At 49.6% G+C, this 26,498-nt stretch overlaps 1 protein-coding gene across 1 annotated transcript in view; it reads left to right on the top strand.

Moving 5' to 3' along the window:
• Positions 1-26,498, top strand: part of LOC129715509 (heterogeneous nuclear ribonucleoprotein U-like protein 2) — a 45,875-nt gene that overhangs the window by 16,383 nt on the left and 2,994 nt on the right. Inside the window, exons 2-12 of the mRNA XM_055665380.1 lie at positions 2,954-3,116; positions 7,740-7,816; positions 9,297-9,436; positions 11,609-11,708; positions 12,816-12,928; positions 16,514-16,777; positions 17,646-17,768; positions 19,363-19,491; positions 20,988-21,156; positions 21,300-21,485; positions 24,539-24,639. Of these exons, the coding sequence (XP_055521355.1) occupies positions 2,954-3,116; positions 7,740-7,816; positions 9,297-9,436; positions 11,609-11,708; positions 12,816-12,928; positions 16,514-16,777; positions 17,646-17,768; positions 19,363-19,491; positions 20,988-21,156; positions 21,300-21,485; positions 24,539-24,639 (1,565 nt within the window). The remainder of the gene's footprint in view (positions 1-2,953; positions 3,117-7,739; positions 7,817-9,296; positions 9,437-11,608; positions 11,709-12,815; positions 12,929-16,513; positions 16,778-17,645; positions 17,769-19,362; positions 19,492-20,987; positions 21,157-21,299; positions 21,486-24,538; positions 24,640-26,498) is intronic.

Here is a 26,498-nt window from a genome sequence, read left to right as displayed (position 1 = left end):
CGAAGGGCCTGTTTCCATGCTGTATCTCTAAACTAAACAAGATTACACAAAGTGCTTTTTCTCTATAAGTGGGGCCATCAATAGGTGAAAGCACTTGCGCCTGTGTGCATAATTTATATTTGCAAGTGCAGGACATGTAACCTAGGCCCTTTTTGGGTTTGCTTTTGTAAGCTTACAACCCGACGTGAGCATTAAATTCTCCAATTTTAGATAACCTCTAATGACTCCCAACTACTCCTCCTCCTCCTCCTCCACCCGCTACTTTCCTCCTTCTGGTTTCAAATCTGTAGTTCTTTAAACATGTCCCTCTTAACTTTGGCCTTTATTCCAACCACCTGCTTGTCAAACACCCCTCTGCTACCTGCATGCTTTGTCCTGCCCATCCCCTTTTCCAGCTTTCTTCTCCCCTCCATTACTGTCAGTCTGAAGAAGGGTCTCTGCCCAACATGTCACCTTTCCATGTTTAAGAAAGAACTGCAGATGCTGAAAAAAATCGGTAGACAAAAAATGCTGGAGAAACTCAGCGGGTTAGGCAGCATCTATGGAGAGAAGGAATTGGCGAAGTTTTGGGTCGACACCTTTCTTCAGAGTGATATCGGGGGGGGGGGGGGGGGGGGGCGGGGCGGGGAAAAAGAAAGGAAGTAGGCAGAGAAAGTAGGACGTGTGGGAGAACTGGGAAGGGGAGGGGAAGGAGGGAGAAAGCAAGGGCTATCTAAAATTAGAGAAGTCAATGTTCATACTGCTGGGGTGTAAACTACCCAAGCAAAATATGCGCTGGGCCTCACTCTAGCATTGGAGGAGGCCCAGGACAGAAATGTCAGATTGGGAATGGGAGGGGGAGTTGAAGTGCTGAGCAGCCGGGCGATCAGGTTGGTTAAGACGGACTGAGCGAAGGTGTTCAGCGAAGCGATCGCCGAGCCTGCGCTTGGTCCCGCCGATGTAGAGAAGTTCACACCTGGAACAGCGTGTTACCTTTCCATGATCTCTAGATGCTGCCTGACCTGCTGAGTTACTCCAGCAATCTGTGTCCTTTTGTGTATTAACCAGCATATCTGCAGTCGTTTCTTTCTTCAGCGCTGAACCATTTCCGAATCCCTGTGTGTAAACATGACCTAATTTCCTCCATTACAACAGCGAGAGCACATCAGGCATGTTTCTTTGCTGCTCCCGGAGTTAGGTTACGAGAGGTTATACAACTGGGGTCATATTTCCAGAATTTAGAAGATGATTTGATTAAGATGTGTCAATTTTAATTAGAGACTTGGTTTTGTTCATTGGAGTGCAGATGTTGGATCAGCCATGATTTCATTCAATTTCAGAACTTGGGAGCTTTTCTTTTCATTTCAAGTTCAAGTGAGTTTTATTGTCATGTGTCCCTGTATAGGACAATGAAATTCTTGCTTTGCTTAAGCACACAGAAAAATAGTAGGCAAAAATAAGTAGACAAAAGAGTAGACAAAAATGCTGGAGAAACTCAACGGGTGAGGCAGCATCTTCAGAAGGGTTTCGACCCGAAACATTGCCCATTTCCTTCGCTCCATAGATGCTGCCTCACCCGCTGAGTTTCTCCAGCATTTTTGTCTACCTTCGATTTTCCAGCATCTGCAGTCCCTTCTTAAACTTTTCATTTTAAGATGTATGTTTATGCTGATTGCCGTCAGCATTAATAAATCTCATTTTAGCATTTTTGTAGATTGGTCTAATACAGGCACCTTGCGGTTTATGGGCTTGGAAAATAGCACCTAAATAAGTAATGTAAGCAGAATTAGGCTATTCGGCCCATCGTCTATTCTGCCAGTCAAAATCATGGCTGATCTATCTTTCGCTCTCAACCTCATTCTACTGCCTTCTCCCCAAAACCCCTGACCCCCGTACTAATCAAACATATGCCAGGTACTGCACACAACTACACTGCCAATTGGGGACAATGTGGGTAAATCACATCCCACAACATTATAAATCTTTCCCTTCCAATCCCAATAAAGGCAGATACATTTAAACATGTAACCTCATAGCTGCAGGCAGTCTTTTTGTTGAATATACAAGATAACTGAAAACTGGTGTGTAAGTTTACCGGGTACAAATTAGAGCGCGGTATTCCTAAAATAGGAACGCCTAAATTAAACTTCAGTGGTAATTGGACAAGCTCATATTCTCAATGCGTAAAACACAAGGTAGCCGTATAAACAATTCGGCAAAGATAGACACATAAAGCTGGAGCAACTCAGCGGGGTCAGGCAGCATCTCTGGAGAAAAGGAAAAGGTGACGTTTCTGGTCAAGACCCTACTTTCAGACTGAGAGTCAGGGGAAAGGGAAATAAGAGAGATAGACGGTAGTAAAGTCTGAAGAAGGGTCCCGACCCAAAACGTCACCTATTCCTTTTCTCCAGAAATGCTGTCTGACCCGCTGTGTTACTCCAGCTTTTTGTGCCTGTCTTTGATTTATACCAGCATCTGCAGTTTCTTCCTAAACAATTCGGCGAGCCTTTGCGTTTGTAGATGGCTACTTCGAGGGAGTAATTTGTCATCAAATTAAATAGCTGTACTGGCTTGGGGGACATGAATGGCATCCCTTTCACATCCTCTACCTTAAATGTGTCATTTATTGAGGTGTTTTTTTAGTTACTGTGTGTGTGTGTGGGTGTCTCTCTGTCTGTGTGTGTGTGTGTGTGTGTGGGTGTCTCTCTGTCTCTGTGTGTGTGTGTGTCTCTCTATGTGTGTATGTGTGTCCCTGTGTCCAAATACAGTAGCCACGTGCCATGTGTTGATTTAACAGTATGTGAAGTAGAGCCTCTTGTTTGCCTGCAACGCCCTGACTCTCTACCGAGGGAGATCTGTGAAAGGACGGAGCCTGGTAATTTTGGCAGCTCTCCCGTTGCAGAAGTTGATTCGGAAGCCATGCGGCACTGGAAGGGAAGCAATGATTTATAATCCTTGTTATTCTTGCTGGCAGGTAAGCTGAACAACGAGCAGGAGCCAGGAGAGGGCGCGAGCAAGGAGCGTGCCTCGGGCAGCGATGAGCGACCACACGAAGCCGAGCGGCGGGGCCAGAAAAGACGCCACGAAGACCGCGGGCGCGTGTACTACGAGTTCAGGGAGGAGACAAACTACAACCGGTGAGAGAACACCCAGCACCGTCTGACAAGATGTTGTCCAAGTTAAATCGCACCATTGACCTGGTAGAAGTGGGCGGCACGGTGGCACAGCGACAGAGTTGCTGCCTTACAGCGCCAGAGACCCGGGTTCGATCCCAACCACGGGTGCTGTCTGTATGGAGTTTGTACGTTCTCCCCGTGACCGTGTGGGTTTTCTCCGAGAACTTCGGTTTCCTCCCACACTCCAAAGACGTACAGGTTTGTAGGTGGATTGGCTTGACATAAATGTAAATTGTCCCTAGTGAGTGTAGGATAGTGTTATTATGTGAGGATCACTGGTCGGTGCAGACTCGGTGTGCTGAAAGGCCTGTTTCTGCGCTGTATCTCTAAACTAAAGTATAGAAAATTATGAATGGCATAGATAGGGTAGACAGTCAGAACCTTGTTTTGCCTGGGTGGAAATATCAAAGACTTGAGGGCTTAGTTTTAAGTTGAGAGGGGCAAGTTTTCTATGCATATAGTGAGGGTGTGGAGTGACATGCTAGAGGCAGGAAACATCTTCCCGATGTTGGGCGAGTCCAGAACCAGGGGCCACGGTTTAAGAATAAGGGGTAAGCCATTTAGAACGGAGATGAGGAAACACATTTTCTCACAGAGAGTTGTGAGTCTGTGGAATTCTCTGCCTCAGAGGGCGGTGGAGGCTGGTTTTCTGGATACTTTTAAGTGAGAGCTAGATAGGGCTCGCTATATTTAAGAGGGAGTTAGATATGGCCCTTGTGGCTAAAGGGATAAGGGGGTATGGAGAGAAGGCAGGTACAGGATACTGAGTTGGATGATCAGCCATGATCATATTGAATGGTGGTGCAGGCTCGAAGGGCCGAATGGCCTACTCCTGCACCTATTTTCTATGTTTCTAAAGATAGCGGAGTCAGAGGATATGGGGAGAAGGCAGGAACAGGGTACCGATTGGGGGTGATCAGCCATGATCACATTGAATGGCGGTGCTGGCTCGAAGGGCCGAATGGCCTACTCCAGCACCTATTGTCTGTTGTCTGGAATGCACTGCCAAGGGTGGTGGTGGAGGCAAGTATGACAGTGGCGTTTGTACGGCTTTTATGTAGGCAAGTGCATATGGAGGGATATGGGTCGCATGCAGGCTGAGGAGATTAGTTTAACTTGACGTCTTTTTTCAGCACATCGTGGGAAAGTTGCTCAATCTAACCTGCAAATTCAGTATGATTCCCTGCCCTGTGTATATTCAAATATGAATCCTCAGTCATCAGAAAACAAATATCTGAACACTGTTCCATTAGGCCCACAATGTCTGTGCCGTTAAACTAATGATCGTTTTAAAACCACAATTGAATTATATTTGCTTCCCTGGTTCTTGGGCCTGGATCGAGTGGATGCTTCCACCAGTGGGAGAGTCAAGGACCAGAGGCCAAACCCTCAGATTAAAAAGGACGTAGCTTTAGAAAGGAGATGAGGAGGAATGTCTTTAGTCAGAGGTTGGTGAATCTGTGGAATACATTGCCACAGACGGCTGTGGAGGGACAAGTCCATGGATATTTTGAAAGGTGGAGATTGACAGATTCTTGATTAGTGCGGGTGCCAAGGGGTTATGGGGAGAAGGCAGGAGAATGGGGTTGAGAGGGAGAGATAGATCATCCATAATTGAGCAGCGGAGTAGACTTGAGGGGCCAATTGGCATAATTCTGCTTCTAGAACGTATGAACTTATCAGCATGAAAAATTCCCCATGCTCTTTAGTTCCTGGGGGCAACACCTTTTGGTGATTCAGATTCAGATTCAATTTTAATTGTCATTGTCAGTGTACAGTACAGAGACAACAAAATCAAGTGCGTTAGATCCTCTGCCGGACATGGACAAGCTAGATGCAGGAAAAATTGTTCCCAATGTGGGGCAAGTCCAGAACGAGGGGCCACAGTCTTAGAATAAAGGGGAGGTCATTTAAGACTGAGGTGAGAAAAAACTTTTTCACCCAGAGAGTTGTGAATTTGTGGATTTCTCTGCCACAGAAGGCAGTGGAGGCCAAGTCACTGGATGGATTTAAGAGAGAGTTAGATAGAGCTCTAGGGGTTAGTGGAGTCGAGGGTTATGGGGAGAAGGCAGGCACGGGTTACTGATAGGGGACGATCAGCCATGATCACAATGAATGGCGGTGCTGGCTCGAAGGGCCGAATGGTCTCCTCCTGCACCTATTTTCTATGTTTCTATGGTCACAATGAATGGCGGTGCTGTCTCGAAGGGCCGAATGGCCTCCTCCTGCACCTATTTTCTATGTTTCTGTTTCCCATTCAAAGGCACCCATCATTCTGCAGAAAACAATCCAACCTCTCCTTCTGATCTTCTTGACTAGTGGCTGTTGCTATTTTATTTTAAACCCCATATTGGTTCAGCTATGCTGCCACAACACACATCCCCCTGGGTAGGCATTAAACCACGAACGGTACAGTACGGGAAGAGGCCCAATGTTTGCGCCCAACATGACGCCAAGTTAAACTGATCTCATCTCGTCTGTCTATGAATGGTAGAACTCCGGGGAGTTTTCTGGAGCAGAGTAATCCGGAAGTGCAGGTACATAGTTCCGAGAAAGTGCCGTCGCAGGCAGATAGGGCGGTCGAGAAGGCTTTTGGTACGTTGACCGTCGTCAGTTAGAGTATTGAGTATCGAAGTTGGGAAGTCGTGTTGCAGTTGGTGAGGCTACATTTAGAGTATTGTGTTTAATTCTGGGCACCATGTTATAGGAAAGATGCTGTCAAGCTGGAAAGGGGTGCAGAAAAGATTTACGAGGAGGGTAGGAGTTATAGGGACAGGTTGAGCAGGCTGGTACTTGGAGTACAGGAGGATGAGGGGTGATCTTATAGTGTCTTATAAAATGATGAGAGGAATAGATCGGGTAGGTGCACAGTGTCTTTTGCCCAGAGTAGGGGAATCGAGTACCAGAGGACATAGACTAGTGCGTAGGTACATAGAACATTAGTATTAGGATATAGATGCTTTCAGAGGAGAAAAAATTAAAGGGAACCTGCACTTCTACACGAAGGATGGTGGGAGAATGGAACGAACTGCCAGAGGAGATACCATTGCAATGGTTAGAAAATGTTTGGACAGGTACATGGCTAGAATAGGTTTAGGAGGTTATGGGCCAAATGCAGGAGGTGGTACCACTGTAGATGGGACATGTTGTGCAGTGAAGGCAAGTTGGCCTCTTTCCGCGCACGCTACGATTCTATGCCTCATGGAATGGACTGAGCTGGAAATTAGATGGTTTGTTTTTTGAGTGTTTGATGGGGTGGATGCTGAAATATTTCCCCGGGAGATGATACGTAGTATTAGGAGCTTTGGGATCACAGGTCGCTCATTTAAGACTGAGGAGGAGGAAATTATTTTCCAACGTAATTCTTTTCCAGAATGAAGATTGAAATGCAAGGAAGTCCAGGGAAAGCAAGCAGTGTAGCCTTGCGACCAGCCTTTATTGGATCAGCCTTTATCTTACTGCCTGGCTCAGACTGTGTACAGTTCAGTGATACAGGCCCTTCGGCCCACAGAGTCTGCGCTGACCAGCAATCCCTGTACACTAGCACTATCCTACACGCGACGGACAATTTACAATAAACCTGTACGTTTTTGGAGTGGGAGGAAACCGGAGTACCTGGGGAAAGCCCACGTGGTCACGGGGAGAATGTGCAAACTCTGTATAGACAGCATCCGTAGGTGGGATCGAGCCTGGCTGTTTGGTGCTGAAAAGCAGGAACTCTACCACTGTGACCATGATATCCAACATGTAATTGTTTTGCTGAAACCCACCATTTACCTGAGGGGGGGGGGGGGGTACTGGCCTAGGTTCAAGATAATTAAATTATAACATTTAAAAACTCAAGATCTCAGAGCAATGTTTCAAATATTATGGCTAGTGTAAATTCAGTCTGCTCTATTCCTGTCCAAGACACAGATGTTAGAGGCTCTTTAGTAAACTAGTCGACTAATATACCCCTAAAGTCTTACTTGGGCGCGGCGCGGCACAGCGGTAGAGTCAAGAGTGTCCCAGATAGAACAATGAAATTCTTACTTGCTGCCTTACATCGCCAGAGACCTGAGTTCAAATCTGACCGTAGGTGCTGTCTGTATGGAATTTGTACGTTTTCCCTGTGACCACGTGGGTTTTCCCCGGGTGCTCCGGTATCTTCCCACTCTCCAAAGACATATAGGTTTGTGGGTTAATTGGCTTCGGTAAAGATTGTAAATTGTCCCTCGGGTGTAGGATAGTGCGAGTGTGTGTCGCAAACTCGGCGAGCCGATGGGCCTGTTTGCGCGTGGTGGCACGTCTAGACTAAACTTAATATATAATGGGCAAGACCGCACATTCAGCGGTCGTGTAGGCCCTCGGATTTGATGTCAGTTTTGTGCCGTATGTTTCTACACAACGTCCTTTTTCTGGTACCGCCGTCTCCAGACTTGAAACTGACCCATAGGCCAGCTTCGAATGGCCCTCTGTTTAACAATGAATCTCCGCCTGATGCTCAGTGGGGCACAGAACCTCCTCTCCCCCCCTGCTCTTTGTTGCTGTCCCGTTCCCTGATCTCTGCTCCTTTCTCTAAGTTATGTCTGTTGATTCCTGCAGGGCCAAGTCCCCGGTGCCTATGGGGAATGAGGAGACTGAAGAAGAATTTGACGACAGTTTAGTTTGTCTCGACACCTGTAAGTGTGACATTCTGTGAGGCAAAGGTCAACGTTTACTCCAATATATTTTTCTTTTTTTAAAAACTGCTCTCTTAATTTCGGTAGTCAAGGCTGCGGAACGGACTCTGCAGCGTTGCCTCGGGGTTTGCAGGCGTTGTGGCAACCCGAAGACGCGAAGATGATTTTTCCGGTAGATCCTCAAAAACGTGGGATATGTTGGGCCAGGCGGCCCGAGGCAGTTTATTGGTGCCTCGCCCCGAGGTGGCCGATTGCATGCACCATTTGCCGCCGCTTATAATTGGATGATTAATCTCTTGTCAGAGCTTAAACCTGACTTGTAGGGTTTACATTGGCCAGCAAAACAGACTTTGTACCTTACAGGTTCCGCAGTGGGGTGGGCCTGGAGGGAGGGAGGGGGGGGGGGGGGGGGGGGGGGGGGGGGAGGGGTACAGGTCCACCGCCGATTTTCCAGCACCCTTTGGTCCCAGAGCCTTTCTGAAGAAGGGTCTCGACCCGAAACGTCGTCCATTCCTTCCGTCCTTAGACGCTGCCTGTCCCGCTGAGTTACTCCAGCACCTTGTGTCCGCCTTTCTGGACTATCCGTTTTGCCGGACCAACAGAGGTCACGGCCTCCGGGAGGAGCGCGACGGTACGGGAGCGGCCCACCCCAGGCCGCCGAAGTACCCAGATGGCCGTAGTCTCTTACGGGGACGGATCTGTTGGCTCCGGGCCAGGCCGAGGTTCCACAACCCTGGCTGCGTGACCCGCAGATCGGCCGCGGGTTTGGCTATGGGAACGTATTTGCCGTATCTGGCCGGAGCGCCAGAGCCCAGACCACATTGGGCAAACTCATTGGACCGTGGATGTCCCGATGAGGTGAATATTGGCTGCCTCACCCGGTGAGGGCACCGTGTTTTCGGGGGGGGGATTTCAAATGTGCTCTGGTAATTTTGTCCGGAGTAAAGGAGGTGCCAGACCACCTGTTGCCGGAATATCGATGGCGGACCTGTAACTGTGGCGAGTTTAACTCTACCCTGACCGACAACTGAGCCACTGAGACCGTTGTTGGTGATTGCAGTCAACTGCTTCTGACCTGTGGTCTTAAATCGCACTTTTTGTTTTGGATATCTCCACCTTTGCTGCGATGTGGAGCGCTGGAGTAGCTCAGCGGGTCAGGCAGCAGCTCTGGAGAACATGGACAGGTACAAAGCGCTGGAGTAGCTCAGCAGGTCAGGCAGCAGCTCTGGGGAACTGTGGAAAGAGGCGGCGTTTCGGGCCGGGAGAAAGGGACCTGACCCGAAACGTCACTTGTCCATGTTCTCCCGAGATGCTGCCTGACCCGCTGAGCTACTCCAGCACCCTGCGTCATTTGTGAACCAGTATCTGCAGTATCCTTGTCTCTACCTCTCGTAGACGTGGTCTGGTTTGGTGTTATACCCAAGAGCCCTGATGCTTTGGGGAAATGCCGACTGTTTCATCTCTGCTTCCCTTTGAACAGATAACTCTGACCTCCACTTCCAAGTGGCGAAAGACCGCTACGGTGGGCAGCCCCTCTTCCCGGAGAAGTTTGTCTACCTCTGGGGCGGTGCGCGGGCTACCTACGGCGTGACGAAGGGCAAGGTCTGCTTCGAGGTGAAGGTGAGTCCAGGTTGGGGGGGCGGCAGTGCCACTCTGTTGACCCTGTCGGAAGTGCTCCAGCTCCCCAGCACCGAACATGGAGCAAGAACGGGCCACAATGTCCATGCCGAGTTAAACCCATCTCATCTGCCTGTACATGATCCATATCTCTCTCTGTTCTCTGCTCTTTCATGTGCCAGCCTAAAAGCCTCTTAAATGCCAATATCGTATCTGCCTCCAACTCCACCCCCCCCCATCCCTCTCACTAGCTGTGCCCCCTAGTGCTGGACAATTTGACTCTGGAGATTGGATTCTATCCCATGTCTGCCTCTCGTAACTTCTATCTGGCCTTCCCTCAACCTTCCAGAGAAAACAATCCCAAGTGTGTCCAACCTTGAACGCCACTGTGTATGTGCCTCCACCACCGCTCCTGACAGCCTGTTCCAGGCCCCCCGCTACTCTCTTGCCCCACACATCCCCCTCCCCTCACCTTATATCTATGCTCTCTGGTGTTGGACACTCTCACCCTGGGGAAAGAGGTTGTAACTGTCTAAAATAACATCAAGACAGTCCAGGCTTTCAGATGCCGAGCACTACCTGCTGCTTTGATCCAATGTGTAGGAAGGAACTGCAGATGTATTAATCCCATGCAGTCGCAATGTTACAACATTTTGAGATTTTAAAAATCAAGTCTGCAATTTATCCCATCAGATAAAGCATAACAATAAGTTTAATGTGACACCTAATTCACTTTCATATCTTCAGTATTAAAAAAGCTATGGCCATTTTCATACTCTGAAATTAGCATCTGCTTTTTCATTGACTTAACTCAAAAGCTGTGATCGAGGACAGTCAAAAGCCCTCAGAATGTGCAACTTTTGGCACTGACGAGTTATGACATCTTACTCAATTATATTTCATCTAAATCTGTGGAAAGGTTCATGTAGTTCTGTGACGTGGGTCATGAAATTCGATTTCTAGACACATATTTGATGCTCGGCCCACAGCCTAAATGGAAAAGCAATAGGGAACAAGATGTTAATTTCCGAGTACGAAAATGGCCATAACTTTTTTAATACCGAAGACATGAAAATGAATTAGGTGTCAAATATAACTTATTTTTATGCTTTACCTGATGGGATAAATTGCAGACTTGATTTTTTAAATCTCAAAATTTTGTAACATTGCTACATGCAGATGTAGCAGATTGTCTTGTAATTCACCATTCATTTGGTTTAATGCCATTTTAGGGGGGAGGGGGGTAGTTGACGGGGTCATTAGATAGATTGCCGCTGCAACAGATTAGCTTCCAGAGTCCATCCATTGTCTCGCCTTCGCGAACTGCACTGTGAGAATGATTTTAAACCCAGTGTCTCTGCTGGGCAGTGTGGAGCAACAGTGTTGCCCCCCCCCATTGAAGTGTGTGCTTCCTAAAGTGCAAGCACTTGAGATCCTGTTTCCGGGTTACACGGTTGCTGACGAGATGAAGTAGCAGCTGGCTGCAGCCGACACAAAATGCTGGAGTAACTCGGTGGGCCAAGCAGCACCTCCGGAGAAAACGGGCCAGGGAAGTTCCATGTCTTCAGACTGAAGGGATTCTTTGAGTCCAAAGGAGGGCGGTGGAGTTGCTGCCTTAACGCGCCAGAGACCCAGGTTCGATCCCAATTACGGGTGATGTCTGCACGCAGTTTTGGATCTCCCTGTGACCGCGTATGTTTTCTCCAGGGTGCTCCGGTTTCCTCTCGCACTCCAAAGACGTGCAGGTTTATAGGTTACTTGGCTTTGATAAAATTGTAAATTGTCCCCAGTGTGCAGGATAGTGCTAGTGATCGCTGGTCAGCATGGACTCTGGGCCAAAGGGTCTGTTTCCGCGCTGTATCACAAAAGTCTAAAGGATCCTGATTCGAAAGCTCACCTCTGTTTTCTCTCGAGATACCGCCTAAACCCCACAGTTATTCCAGCAATCTGTACCTTCCGAGTTGGTGCAGAGGAGGCAATTATTCCTGTGCTCCGGTTGCGTTACTCCACCATTTTGTGTCTGTCCTTGGTATAAACCAGCATCTGCAGTTCCTTGTTACATCAGAGGGGTGGACATGACCTTGCGGGAAGTTGAGTTGGTGGCGAGGAAATATCAATTGCGTTCGCCGTTTGGTGAGCCGCGTTTAACGGCTACTTTCTCAAATTTAACCCCAGATGACCCAGAAGTTCCCCGTGAAGCAGCCGGCCGAGACTGAAAATGAACATCATGTCGTGCGTGTGGGGTGGTCACTGGACAGCTCCGGGCTGCAGCTGGGTAAGTGGGCCAGGGCTCTGTGCATGTCGTGTGCTTTCCCCATTCTGTTCTAGGGCAGATTCATTCATCACCGTTGAAAACATTAGCGACGCAGTGGCGCTGGTTTCCGACGGGAACGGGAACGGTGACGGACGCACCACACACACATCCCCGTCCTCCAGTTCCTGCAGACTTCTGCCTCTGGAAGTGTAGGATTTTGGTGTGTGTGTGTGTGTTTTAACATCATTCCTTACAATGCTATGTAAACGACAGAGATCGCAACTTCTACTGATGTGTGGATGGCCGCTGGCTCGCTAGAAGCTCATCCGCCCTTTGACAGGTCTTGTTTTTGGTCCTGCTGGGTGTCCACAGCCCCCCCCCCTCACCTGGCTAACCAGGTGGGGGAGACGGTTTAGTAACCGACTATACGGCCTGTCCCACTTACGCGACCTTGGCTCGCAAATTACGCGACCTCGTGGTCGCTTGAGGCGTACGGGCACCGTATGGCCGCACGTGGCCGGTCCCACTTAGAAGCGCGGAGTTGTGCGGGGCTGGTCCCGACATCGCGCGGGGCTCCGAAATTCTGGCAGTGGCCGAAATCTTTGCGGTCGTAGGCATCGTGGCGTTGCATGATGACGTCACCGCCTGGCGCTGTGCGACGCCCAAATTCAGTCGGCCTGCCTCCTGCCCAGCTGATTGGTCAGCATGACGCAAATGACGTCACGCGCGTACTTAGCGTGAACTCCGCTTCCGTTTGGTCGCGCCAAACGCACGCAATCGCATGCAAGTTGGACCGGCCCTTATCTGACCATGGAGCGGGTAGCACGGGATTACATGGTGGGGGGAACCCCCCCTCACCTGACCCAGGGCAGAAGGTACACAAAATGTTGGAGTAACACAGCGGGACAGGCAGCATCTCTGGATGGAAGGAATGGGTGAGGTTTCGGGTCGAGACCCTTCAGGGTCTCGACCCGAAACGTCACTCATTCCTTCCATCCAGAGATGCTGCCTGTCCCGCTGTGTTACTCCAGCATTTTGTGTCCATCTTCCGTGCAAACCAGCATCCTTCCTTCACGCTGTTTCAAGACTGCCCGTCTCAGCTTGTTTTTATTTACCCATTTCCTTCAGGAGAATCAGAATTTTCCTTTGGCTACGACGGAGCTGGGAGAAAATGGAGCAACTCCGCATTCGAGAAGTACGGGGAGACCTTTGGTGAAAATGATGTAGTCGGTTGTTTTGCGGTGAGTACTGTTAACATTAAGCAATGTCGCGCTGCCTCGCAATTAACATTAGGAATCAACTTGCTTTCTGGTTTGTTCATAAGTGATAGCAGCAGAATTAGGCCATCTAGCCTACTCCGCCATTCAATCACGGCTGATCTACGTCTTTCCCTCTCTCAACCGCATTCTCCTGCCTTCGCCCCGTAACCCCTGACACCCCTACTGATCATGAACCTGTCCGTCTCTGCCTTAAAAATTATGCATTGACTTGGCCTCCGCAGCCTTCTGCGGCAATGAATTCCACAGATTCACCACCCTTTGAATTAAGAAACGCCTCCTACTCTTCTTAAAGGTACATAGAAACATAGAAATTAGGTGCAGGAGTAGGCCATTCGGCCCTTCGCGCCTGCACCGCCATTCAATATGATCATGGCTGATCATCCAACTCAGTATCCCGTACCTGCCTTCTCTCCATACCCCCTGATCCCCTTAGCCACAAGGGCCACATCTAACTCCCTCTTAAATATAGCCAATGAACTGGCCTCAACTACCCTCTGTGGCAGAGAGTTTCCAAAGATTCACCACTCTCTGCGTGAAAAAAGTTCTTCTTCTCATCTCGGTTTTAAAGGATTTCCCCTTTATCCTTAAGCTGTGACCCCTTGTCCTGGACTTCCCTAACATCGGGAACAATCTTCCTGCATCTAGCCTGTCCAACCCCTTAAGAATTTTATAAGTTTCTATAAGATCCCCTCTCAATCTTCTAAATTCTAGAGAGTATAAACCAAGTCTATCCAGTCTTTCTTCATAAGACAGTCCTGACATCCCAGGAATCAGTCTGGTGAACCGTCTCTGCACTCCCTCTATGGCAATAATGTCCTTCCTCAGATTTGGAGACCAAAACTGTACGCAATACTCCAGGTGTGGTCTCACCAAGATCCTGTACAACTGCAGTAGAACCTCTCTGCTCCTATACTCAAATCCTTTTGCAATGAAAGCTAACATACCATTCGCTTTCTTTACTGCCTGCTGCACCTGCATGCCTACCTTCAATGACTGGTGTACCATGACACCCAGGTCTCGCTGCATCTCCCCCTTTCCCAATCGGCCACCATTTAGATAATAGTCTGCTTACGTCAATAGACAATAGATAGTGGGTGCAGGAATAGGCCATTCAGCCCTTCGAGCCAGCACCGCCATTCAATGTGATCATGGCTGATCACCGCCAATCAGTACCCCGTTCCTGCCTTCTCCCCATATCCCCTGACTTTGCTATCTTTAATAATAATAATAATAATTAAAAAAATTATTTGTGGGTGCCTTTCAAAAGTCTCAAGGACACCTTACAGAATTTAACAAGAGTAAAAAAAACATATAATCGGAGTAAAATAAATAATAAAGACATCACCAGTACACAAATTAAAGACAGAATTCGATCCAAAGACAAAAAAATCAAAAACACAATTTGAAGAGAGAGCCCTGTCTAGCTCTCTCTTGAAAGTATCCAGACTCGCAACTCTCTGTGAGAAAAAGTGTTTCCTAGTCTCCGTTCTAAATGGTTTACCCCTTATTCTTAAAGTCCTTTTATTCCACGGCTACGCCCTCTGGTCCTGGACTCTCCCACTAGTGGAGACATCCTGGGATGTCAGGACTGTCTTATGAAGAAAGACTGGATAGACTTGGTTTATACTCTCTAGAATTTAGGAGATTGAGAGGGGATCTTATAGAAACTTACAAAATTCTTAAGGGGTTGGACAGGCTAGATGCAGGAAGATTGCTCCCAATGTTGGGGAAGTCCAGGGCAAGGGGCCACAGCTTAAGGATAAGGGGGAAATCCTTTAAAACCGAGATGAGAAGAACTTTTTTCACACAGAGAGTGGTGAATCTCTGGAACTCTCTGCCGCAGAGGGTATTCTTTGGCTATATTTAAGAGGGAGTTAGATGTGGCCCTTGTGGCTAAGGGGATCAGAGGGTATGGAGAGAAGACAGGTACGGGATACTGAGTTGGATGATCAGCCATGATCATATTGAATGGCGGTGCAGGCTCGAAGGGCCGAATGGCCTACTCCTGCACCTAATTTCTATGTTTCTATCCTCTATCCAGGCCTTTCACTACTCTGCAGGTTTCAATGAAGTCCTTCCTCATCCTTCTAAACTTCAGCGAGAACAGGCTCAGTGCCGTCAAACGCTCAACCTATGTTAACCCGATCGTTTGCGTAAATCTCCTCTGTACCCTCTCCAGCACGAGTGCCAGCACATCCATCCTCGGATATGGGGCACAAAACTGCTCACAATACTCCAAATTTGGGCTGACCAGTGCCTTACAAAGCCTCTGCACTACAATTTGCCATTTGAATCACTCATTTGGTAGAAGATAGTAAAGACTGAAGTCCACTCGGATGAAGGGTCTTGACTCAAAACCTATCCATCCATATTCTCCAGAAATGCTGCCTGACCCGCTGAGTTACTCCGGCACTTTGTGTGCTTTTGTGTATTCTCCAGCATCTGCAGTTCCTAGTTTCTCCATCAATACTGTCCTATCACACACTCCAGAGCCGGGACAACATAGAAACATAGAAATATGTGCAGGAGTAGGCCATTCGGCCCTACAAGCCAGCACCACCATTCAATATGATCATGGCTGATCATCCAACTCAGTATCCTGTACCTGCCTTCTCTCCATACCCCCTGATCCCTTTAGCCACAAGGGCCACATCTAACTCCCTCTTAAATATAGCGAGCCCTATCTAGCTCTCTCTTGAAAGTATCCAGAAAACCAGCCTCCACCGCCCTCTGAGGCAGAGAATTCCACAGACTCACAACTCTCCGTGAGAAAATGTGTTTCCTCATCTCCGTTCTAAATGGCTTACCCCTTATTCTTAAACCGTGGCCCCTGGTTCTGGACTCGCCCAACATCGGCAAGATGTTTCCTGCCTCTAGCATGTCCCTCCACACCCTCACTATATGCATAGAAAACTTGCCCCTCTCAACTTAAAACTAAGCCCTCAAGTCTTTGATATTTCCAATACAATCCTGTATTGGTATCCCGTTCCTGCTTTCTCCCCATATTCTTTCATTCTGTTCGCCCTAAGAGCTATATCTAACTCTCTCTTCCGCTTGCAAGTAACAACATGACATACAGTAAACCATTAAGAATAAAACATTATAGTTTAAGCATGTGAATGAAATAAAATACCAGAGCAAAAGGAGGCTACAGACTTTTGGTTATTGAGTGGAGCTACTTCTCGTGGGGGAAAAAAAAGTTGTTTTTATGTCTGGCTGTAGCGGCTTTGACAGTCCGGAGTCGCCTTCCAGGGGGAAGTGATTCAAAGAGTTTGTGGCCAGGGTGAGAGGGGTTTAGAGATTACCTTACCCACTCGCTTCCTGGCCCTTGCAGTGTACAATTCGTCGACAACCTTCTCAGCTGATCGAACGATTTGCTGCAGCCTCCGGATGTCGTGCTTGGTGGCTGAGCCAAACCAGACCATGATGGAGATGGTGTAGGTGAAGTAGATGCATGTCTACTGCTGCATCACCGTCCCGCCCTAGAATAGTGGGAGCAGCCGGAGTTCTTCCCTAACGGGTTGGTTTCTTGCTTGTGCTTTGCAGAATTTTGACGGCGAGGATGTGGAACTCTCCTTTGCACTGAACGGCACGTGTCTCGGAGTCGCCTTCACCGTCGGCAAGGAGTCTTTGGCCGACAGGGCCATGTTCCCCCATGTCCTGACTAAAAACTGTGCACTCGAGTGCAACTTTGGTCAGAAGGAGGAGCCACTCTTGCCCGTCCCCGAGGATTACACTCTCGTACAGAACGTGGCCCTGGAGGACCGAGTTCGCGGGGCAATTGGACCCAAGACCCGGGATGCCTGTGAAGTAAGTACCGAAAGTACTTACAGTGTGGAGTTTGCACGTCCACACTGTGACCACGTGGGTTTTCTCCGGGTGCTCCGGTTTCCTCCCACTGTAGGTCAATTTCGCTAGAATTTAGAAGATTGAAGGGGGGGATCTTATAGAAACGTACAAAATTCTTAAGGGGTTGGACAGGCTAGATGCAGGAAGATTGTTCCCGATGTTGGGGGAGTCCAGAACAAGGGGGTCACAGTTTAAGGATAAGGGGGAAATATTTTAGGACTGAGATGAGAAAAACATTTTTCACACAGAGAGTGGTGAATCTGTGGAATTCTCTGCCACAGAAGGTAGTTGAGGCCACACAGTTCATTGACTATATTTAAGAGGGAGTTAGATGTGGCCCTTGTGGCTAAAGAGATCAGGGGGTATGGAGAAAAGGCAGGTACGGGATACTGAGTTGGATGATCAGCCATGATCATATTGAGCTAGATAGGGCTCTTAAAGATAGCGGAGTCAGGGGATATGGGGAGAAGGCAGGAACGGGGTACTGATTGGGGATGATCAGCCATGATCACTTTGAATGGCGGTGCAGGCTCGAAGGGCCGAATGGCCTCTACTCCTGCACCTATTTTCTATGTTTTTCTCCCACATCCTAAAGACCTGCAGGTTCGTAGGTTAATGGGCTTTTGTAAATTGTTCCTAGGGTGTAGGATAGAACTAGTGTACGGGGTGATCATTGGTCAGCATGGACTCAGTGGGCCGAAGGGCCTGCTTCCACATTGGATCTCTAAAAGTGTAATTTTGTTACTGTGGGAAAGGCCAGATCTACTAGCATCCATGTTACAGCGTTGAAGTTAATGGTGATCATCAAAACACTCCCTTCCTCCTCCAGGTTCTCTTGATGGTCGGCATGCCAGGGGTTGGCAAGACCACCTGGTTAAAGAAGCACGTGGAAGAGAATCCAGAGAAAAGATACACCATCCTGGGAACCCTCAACATTCTCGACAGGATGAGGGTAAGAGATGCCAGCTTTCAATTTTGCCCTCAGAGTCGCACAGTTCGGTACAGGCCCTTCGACCCAACTTGCCCATGGTATCCAAGATGCCCTTCCTGGTCCCACCTGACATCGTTTGACCCATATCCCTCCACACCTTTCCTTTCCATGTACCTGCCCAAATGTCTTTTAAATGTTGTTCTAGTATCTGCCTCAACTACTGGTGTATAAGAGTTATGACGCCTGGAACAGCGGATACAGTAGACAAGATAGGAGGGGATGCAAATCAACCGCTGCCTAACGTGACAGGACTGTCAGGGTCCCTGGGCAGAGTCGAGGGAGGAGCTATAGGGGACGGGTGCTGCATCTCCTGCGGTTGCATGGGAAGATACCTGGGGAGAGGCTGTTTGGGTGGGAAGGGATGAATTAGACAGGGAGTTGCGGAAGGAACGGTCCCTGCGAAAAGGGGGTGGAGACGGGAAGATGTGACTAGTGGCGAGATCCAGTAGAAGGCGGTGAAAATGTTGTCGGAAGATGTGTTGAACGGGATAGCTGATGGGGGTGAAAGGTGAGGACTAGGAGGACTCTTACCCTGTTGGTGCTGGGGGGGGAGGGGGAGCAAGCGCAGAGCTGTGGGGTACAGAGGAGACACGAGTGTGGGCCTCATCGATGATAGAAGGGAGGAACGCCCATTCCCTGAAGACTGTTTTGGATGTCCTGGTGTGGAACACCGTCCTGTGTGCAGATGTGGCATAGACAGAGGAATTGGGAGAAGGGGATGGGGTCTTTGCAAGAAGCAGGGTGGGAAGAAGTGTAGTCTAGATAGTTGTGGGAATCAGTAGGTTTACAATAGACATCAGTCGATAGTCTATCTCCTGTGATGGATACGGTGGGATCGAGAAATGGGGGTGGGGGGAGGTGATGGAGTGCAGGATGGTAATTGGTAGTGAGTCGATGAGTTCTGCATGGGGGGCAGGAAGTAACACCGATGCAGCCGTCAATATCACGGAGATTGGGTTCAACTGATGTGGAAGAAAGAACCCCAGATGCTGGATTAAATCCGAAGGCAGACACAAAATGCTGGAGTAACTCAGCGGGTGAGGCAGCATCTCTGGAGAGAAGGAATGGGTGACGTTTCGGGTCGAGACCCTTCTTCAGACTAATTTGTGGAATTCATTGCCAGAGATGGCTGTGGGAGGCCAAGTTAATGGATATTTTTAAAGTTGAGATTACAGATTCTGGTTTAGTAAGGGCATCAACGATTACGGGGAGAATCATGGCTGATCATCCACAATCAGTACCCCGTTCCTGCCTGCTCCCCATATCCCCTGACTCCGCTATCTTTAAGAGCCCTATCTAGCTCTCTCTTGAAAGTATCCAGAGAACCGGCCTCCACCGCCCTCTGAGGCAGAGAATTCCACAGACTCGCAACTCTCTGTATGGAAAAAGTGTTTCCTCGCCTCCGTTCTAAATGGCTTTCCCCTTATTCTTCTCCAGCCAGAAACAGGTGAATCTGCGCATATTGTGTCCGGATTTTCCAGGGAAGTTGCAGTCGGGAGAGGGGGGGGGATTTTGGTGAATAGCTCACATTGTTTCTTGCTTTGCTTCCCTTTAGCTCAAAGGGCAGGATGGTCCGGCAACGAGCCTGGCGCATCGGAACACACTCATCCAGCAAGCAACCCAGTCCTTAAGCAGACTGATCCAGGTCGCTGCTTGCAAGAAACGCAACTACATCCTCGATCAGGTAGGTACCTGTCCTACTGCCCCCCTCGAAGAGTCAGTGTGTTTGCCAGCACCGCTGAATCTAACAATTATTTTAGTTCAGCGGTACAGCGCGGAAACGAGCCCTTCGGCCCACCGAGTCCGCGCTGGCCAGCGATCACCCCGTACGCTGGCACCATCCCACAAACTAGGGACGATTTACAATTTTTAACCAAAGTCAATTAACCAACAAACCAAAACCCACGCAGGTCAAACTTTGTACACACAGCGCCCGTAGTCAGGATCGAACTCTGGCGATCTTCTTCTTCTTTCGTGTGGCGTGCACAGCCTAAAGTTGTTGGACAACTTGTTCTATTTGATCTTCCGTTTGTGCACGTCGAGTTGATTGCATTAGTCGAAACAGGGCGGACCACATGAAGGTTGCAATCTTCTACCCTGTCTCTGGCGATGTACCGCTGTGCCACCGTGCTGTTTTTTTTGTTGTTTTTTTGTTATGAGCTTTGTCCTGTAGTCTCTGCCTGCATTTGGCCCGTATCCCTCCAACTTTTCACAGTCCCAGTGTGGCCCAGTCCAAATGTCGCGTTAGTACCTGCCTCAACTACGTCCATCAGCACTCGACAAATGTTGGATCTGTGGAATTCTTTGCCACAGAAGGCTGTAGAGGCCACGTCGGTGGATATTATTACGGCAGAGATAGATAGATGTTTGATTTGGACTAGAGGGTCTGAGCTCTCGGCAGAGGTTGGGGCAGGCTTGGTCTCTATTCCTTGGAGCGCAGGAGGATGAGGGGTGATCCCATAGTGTATAAAATCATAAGAGGAATAGATCGGGTAGAATCTTGCCTGAGTAGGGGAATCGAGTGAACTAGGAAGCCAGGACTAGAGGGCCTGAGCTACAGGGAGAGGTTGAGCAGGCTGGGTCTCTATTCCTTGGAGTGCAGGAGGATGAGGGGTGAGGAGGGAAAAAAAATTTGTTCGGCATGGACTTGTTGGGCCGAGATGGCCTGTTTCCGTGCTGTAATTGTTATATGGTTATATGGTTATCTTATAGAGGTGTACATAATCATGAGAGGAATAGATCGGGTAGAGTCTCTTGCCCAGAGTAGGGGAATCAAGGACCAGAAGACATGAGTTCAAGGTGAAGGGGAAAAAAAAATTTAATGGGAACCTGAGGGGTAACTTTTTCACACATAGGGTGATGGAACGAGTTGCCAGAGAAGGTAGTTGAGGCTGGGATTATCCCAACGTGTAAGAAACAGTTAGAGAGGTACATGGATAGGACAGGTTTGGAGGGATATGGAGCAAGTGCGGGCAGGTGGGGGACTAGTGTAACTGGGGCATCTTGGTCAGTGTGGGCAAGTTGGTTGTTTCCACACTCTGGTTGCCTGACACCCGAGCCACAACTCCGATCCCTATCAAATGTATCCCCCCCTCGCCCCAAGCCATTGTCGCCGCTGTGTTGGAGACGGCTCTCGTGACCGGCTCTCGTGTCTGCTACCCTCCCCCCTCCCCCCTCCAGAGCAACGTGTACAGCTCGGCCCAGCGGCGGAAGATGACGCCCTTCACGGGCTTTGCCCGCCAGGCGGTGGTGATCTGCCCCAGTGACGAGGACTGGAAAGCCCGGATGAAGCTGCGGCTCGCCGAGGAGAGCGAGGACCTGCCCGAGTTTGTGCTGCACGAAATGAAAAGTGAGGAGAGGGGATGGGCGGGGGCGGGAGGGGAGTGTGGCGGGCAGTCGCCCTCGCTGGATGGGCTCGGGGTCTCCGGTCTGCGCTGTTGGGGGCAGAATCAAAAGCTGACCCCCGTTCCCCTTTTTTGCTCCTCCTTGCAGTGAACTTCACGCTTCCCGAGACGAGCGACTTCCTGGACAAGGTGACCTTCGTGGAGCTGGAGAAGGAGGCGGCCAGCAAGCTGATGAACAAATACAGGGAGGAGGCGAAGAAAGCCCGGTCTCAGCAGGAGAAGCGGCAGGACCGGCGCAACTACCGCAACCGCAACGACCGCGACAGAAACTACGGTGAGGAGCTGGCCTGGGCCGCTGGGACTGCGGGGGGGGGGGGGGGGGGGGGGGGGGGGGGGGGGGGGGGGGGGGGGGGGGGGGGGGGGGGGGGGGGGGGGGGGGGGGAGGGGGGAGATGGACACAAAGCTGGAGTAGCTCGGTGGGACGGGCAACATAGAAACATAGAAAATAGGTGCAGGAGTAGGCCATTCGGCCCTTCGAGCCTGCACCGCCATTCAATATGATAGAAACATAGAAATTAGGTGCAGGAGTAGGCCATTCGGCCCTTCGAGCCTGCACCGCCATTCAATATGATAGAAACATAGAAATTAGGTGCAGGAGTAGGCCATTCGGCCCTTCGAGCCTGCACCGCCATTCAATACGATCATGGCTGATCATCCGACTCGGTATCCCGTACCTGTCTTCTCTCCATACCCCCTGATCCCTTTAGCCACAAGGGCCACATCTAACTCCCTCTTAAATATAGCCAATGAACTGTGTGGCCTCAACTACCTTCTGCGGCAGAGAATTCCAGGGATTCACCACTCTCTGTGTGAAAAAAGTTTTCCTCATCTCGGTCCTAAAAGACTTCCCCCTTATCCTTAAACTATGACCCCTGGTTCTGGACTTCCCCAACATCGGGAACAATCTTCCTGCATCTAGCCTGTCCAACCCCTTAAGAATTTTGTAAGTTTCTATAAGATCCCCCCTCAATCTTCTAAATTCTAGCGAGTACAAACTGAGTCTATCCAGTCTTTCTTCATATGAAAGTCCTGACATCCCAGGAATCAGTCTGGTGAACCTTCTCTGTACTCCCTCTATGGCAAGAATGTCTTTCCTCAGATTAGGAGACCAAAACTGTACGCAATACTCCAGGTGTGGTCTCACCAAGACCCTGTACAACTGCAGTAGAACCTCCCTGCTCCTAACTCAACTCAAATCCTTTTGCTATGAATGCTAACATACCATTCGCCTTGTTCACTGCCTGCTGCACCTGCATGCCTACTTTTGGCCTACATGCACCTTGTTCACTGCCTGCTGCACCTGCATGCCTAAAATGACTGGTGTACCATGACACCCAGGTCTCGTTGCATCTCCCCCTTTCCTAATCGGCAACATCACTGTAGAGAAGGAATGGGTGACGTTTTGGGTCGGGTCGGGTCGGATGCTGTCTGTACGGTCTCCCTGTGTTTTCCCCAGGATCTCTGATTTCCTCCCACACTCCAAAGGCGTGCAGGCTTGTAGGTTAATTTGGCTTCTGTACATTGTAAGTTGTCCCTAGTGTGTGGGACGGGGCGAGTGTATGTGGGGGGTCGCTGGTCAACGTGGTCTCGGGACCGATGAGCCTGTTTCCTCGCTGTATCTCTAAACTTAAACTAAACTCTGAACGTTGCTTATTTCCTTCGCTCCATAGATGCTGCTGCACCCGCTGAGTTTCTCCAGCACTTTTGTCTACCTTAAACTAAGCTAATATGGGGGCCCAAAACTGATCTCAATATTCCAAAAGCAAACCTCCACACAGTGCTGGAGTACTGGAGCTGGGACAGGCAGCATCTCCGGAAAACAAGGTTGATGGGACCTAAAACTGTTAACAATATTCCATATGTGGACCTGACCTGCCCCTTATGTGAAACCTCAACATTATATCCTTGCTGACTGACCAGCTGAGTTACTCCAGCACTCCCCCTGCCAACAGATTGTGTATCATAAGTTCACAAGTCATTCAGCCCATCAAGTCTACTCCGCCATTCAATCATGGCTGATCCAACTCTCCCCTTCAACCCCATTCTCCTGCCTACTCCCCAAGCCCCGACACCCCGACGCATCTCCTGATATTCCAAGACCCTTCCAGTATCTGTGAGGTGCAGGTACAAGAGAGGGGTGGAACGTGACTCACTTGCCCAGTTCAGTGCTCGAAAGCTCGACGTGATCCAAAGTTGGCGCAGTCCCACCACGGCTCCAAAGGCGCGAGGGTGCAAGGGCCACAAGTAGTTTTGTTTAGAGATACAGCGCAGAAACGGGGCCCTTCGTCCCGCTGAGTCCACGCCAGCCAGTGATCCCCGCACACTTACACTATCGTACACACGCTAGGGACAATTTATACATACACCAAGCTGATTCACCTACAAACCTGTACGTCTTTGGTGTGTGGGAGGAAACCGAAGATCTCGGAGAAAACCCAGGGAGAACGTAGAATCTCCGTTCAGACGGCGCCCGTGGTCGGGATCGAACCCGTGGCCCAACTCTACCGCTGCGCCACCGTGCCGCTGTACATGATCTATACCCCATTATTCCTTGTTCTTCCATAGAAACATAGAAATTAGGTGCAGGAGTAGGCCATTCGGCCCTTCGAGCCTGCACCGCCATTTAATATGATCATGGCTGATCATCCAACTCAGTATCTCGTACCTGCCTTCTCTCCATACCCTCTGATCCCCTTGGCCACAAGGGCCACATCTAACTCCCTCTTAAATATAGCCAATGAACTGGCCTCAACTACCCTCTGTGGCAGAGAGTTCCAGAGATTCACCACTCTCTGTGTGAAAAACGTTCTCCTCATCTCGGTTTTAAAGGATTTCCCCCTTATCCTTAAGCTGTGACCCCTTTTCCTGGACTTCCCCAACATCGGGAACAATCTTCCTGCATCTAGCCTGTCCAACCCCTTAAGAATTTTGTAAGTTTCTATAAGATCCCCTCTCAATCTCCTAAATTCTAGAGAGTATAAACCATGAGCCGATCCATTCCAATAGCCGATTTCCACGGGCGACTTTGCCTGAGGATATTTCAGCACCCCTCCCCCCCCAGACCGTGGCCTCGGTTGGGATAATCCAACCGATAAAAGCCTGCATTCCTTCACCACTTTAGGTGCAAGAGAAAAAACTAGCCCCACAATTGGAGAGATACGTTTTTTGAAGGGATATGGGCCAAATGCAGGCAGGTCGGGCTGCTGTAGTTGGGACGGCATCGGATCTCGACCACTGTGAACCGTGCTGGCCCTGACGGTTTCATGGCCTTTTTGTGTAACACGCCCACCCCCTTGCCCCACTAGCGGTGTGTCTGTGTGTCCACAGGAGGCAATCGCATGGCCAGGTGGGACAACAGGAGCTACGATCGGCAAGGGTACAGCCAAGCCTGGGCTCCTGTCTACGGCAACAACCCGGCATCCAGAGAGGTAAGAGGCAAACCAAAGTCCGTCTCCGCGGCGCGTAGAAATGAACTGCAGGTGCTGGAGCGGCTCAGACAGACGCAAAGTGCCGGAGTAACTCAGCGGGTCAGGCAGCTTCTCTGGAGACTGCAGATGGCCACCTGAAACATCACCCGTCCGTTTTCTCCCAAGATGCTGCCCGACCCGCTGAGCAACTCCAGCACTTTGCGTCTCTTCCCCCTCCCAACGGAACGGACAGTAACGGAAGAGGCCACTCAGCCCTTCAAGTTTGTTCTGCTTTTCAATTACAAGTCTACCACCATTTTGGGGGGAAAAAAATGGCGCCCATTGTTCTGGAGCCTTTCTGGATTATCCCAACCGAGGCCACGGTCTGGGGGAGGAGGGGGGTGCTGAAATATCCTCAGGCAAAGTTGCCCATGGAAATCGGCTGTTGGAATGGATCTGCCGGCTCCGACCAGGCTGGAGTTCCTGACCCCCGGCCACAGGGAGTCACGGCGACCTGCCGATTGGCGCGGAGTTCCTGCTGAGGTCGAGATCACCCGGCCTGGGTCTCGCATTTTCAGCCAATGGACAGCAAGTGCAGGAGTAGAGGCCATTCGGCCCTTCGAGCCAGCACCGCCATTCAACGTGATCATGGCTGATCATCCCCAAATCAGTACCCCGTTCCTGCCTTCTCCCCATATCCCCTGACTCCGCTACCTTTAAGAGCCCTATCTAGCTCTCTCTTGAAAGTATCCAGAGAACCGGCCTCTGAGGCAGAGAATTCCACAGGCTCACCACTCTGTGAGAAAAAGTGTTTCCTCGTCTCCGTTCTAAATGGCTTACCCCTTATTCTTAAACATTTTGGAGGGCATCCGGCGGTGGGGGGGGGGGGTTGATTTTGTCCGGATTAAAGGGAGGGACAGACCACCAGTTGCTCAAAGATCGTCGGGGGGCCTGTATATCCGCGTGGACGTCTATATCTTAACGCGTTTGATTGTCCGTGGATAGACATAGTGGCTTCGGTAGTTGTTCTGTGACCTTGACTTGCACTTGAATGTTCCCGATGTTGGGAAATTCTTAAGGGGTTGGACAGGCCAGATGCAAGAAGATTGTTCCCGATGTTGGGGAAGTCCAGAACAAGGGGTCGCAGTTTAAGGATAAGGGGGAAATACTTTAGGACGGAGATGAGAAAAACATTTTCCACACAGAGAGTGGTAAATCTGTGGAATTCTCTGCCACAGAAGGTAGTTGAGGCCACAGTTCATTAGCTATATTTAAGAGGGAGTTAGATGTGGCCCTTGTGGCTAAAGGGATCAGGGGGTATGGAGAGAAGGCAGGTACAGGATACTGAGTTGGATGATCAACCATGATCATATTGAATGGCGATTGGTGCAGGCTCGAAGGGCCGAATGGCCTACTCCTGCACCTATTGTCTATGTTTCTATGCCTTTTGCGGCTGTCTGGAGGGTAAAACGGTCAGAATTGAAAGTAGAACAGTATGAAAGAGCTTAAGAAGGAACTGCAGATGCTGGAAAATCGAAGGTAGACAAAAGTGCTGGAGAAACTCAGCGGGTGCAGCAGCATCTATGGAGCGAAGGAAATAAGCAAAGTTTCGGGCCGAAACCCTTCTTCAGACTCGTATGAAAGAGCTAATAGTCAAATCTAATATAGTTTACAAAATGGGGTCGTTCTTCCTCAAAAGCATGGTCTAGTAGAAAAAAAGATTGGCTCGGTGCCAAGTCTGAATGACTTTGCAAATTGCATGGAACACAATATGGAGGACAGGTTGTCTTTTTAAAAAAAACAGTCGTGCTCTTTGTAGATCTTGCTGACGAACCGATTAAAGATTGGCTTGGTTTACCTTTAACCAGTTTGTTCTTAGA

The sequence above is a fragment of the Leucoraja erinacea genome, unplaced genomic scaffold (genome assembly GCF_028641065.1).
Source record: "Leucoraja erinacea ecotype New England unplaced genomic scaffold, Leri_hhj_1 Leri_120S, whole genome shotgun sequence".
Lineage (NCBI taxonomy): Eukaryota > Metazoa > Chordata > Chondrichthyes > Rajiformes > Rajidae > Leucoraja > Leucoraja erinaceus.
Note: the sequence above shows the minus strand (reverse complement) of the source record. Positions and strands in the feature narration are given on the sequence as shown.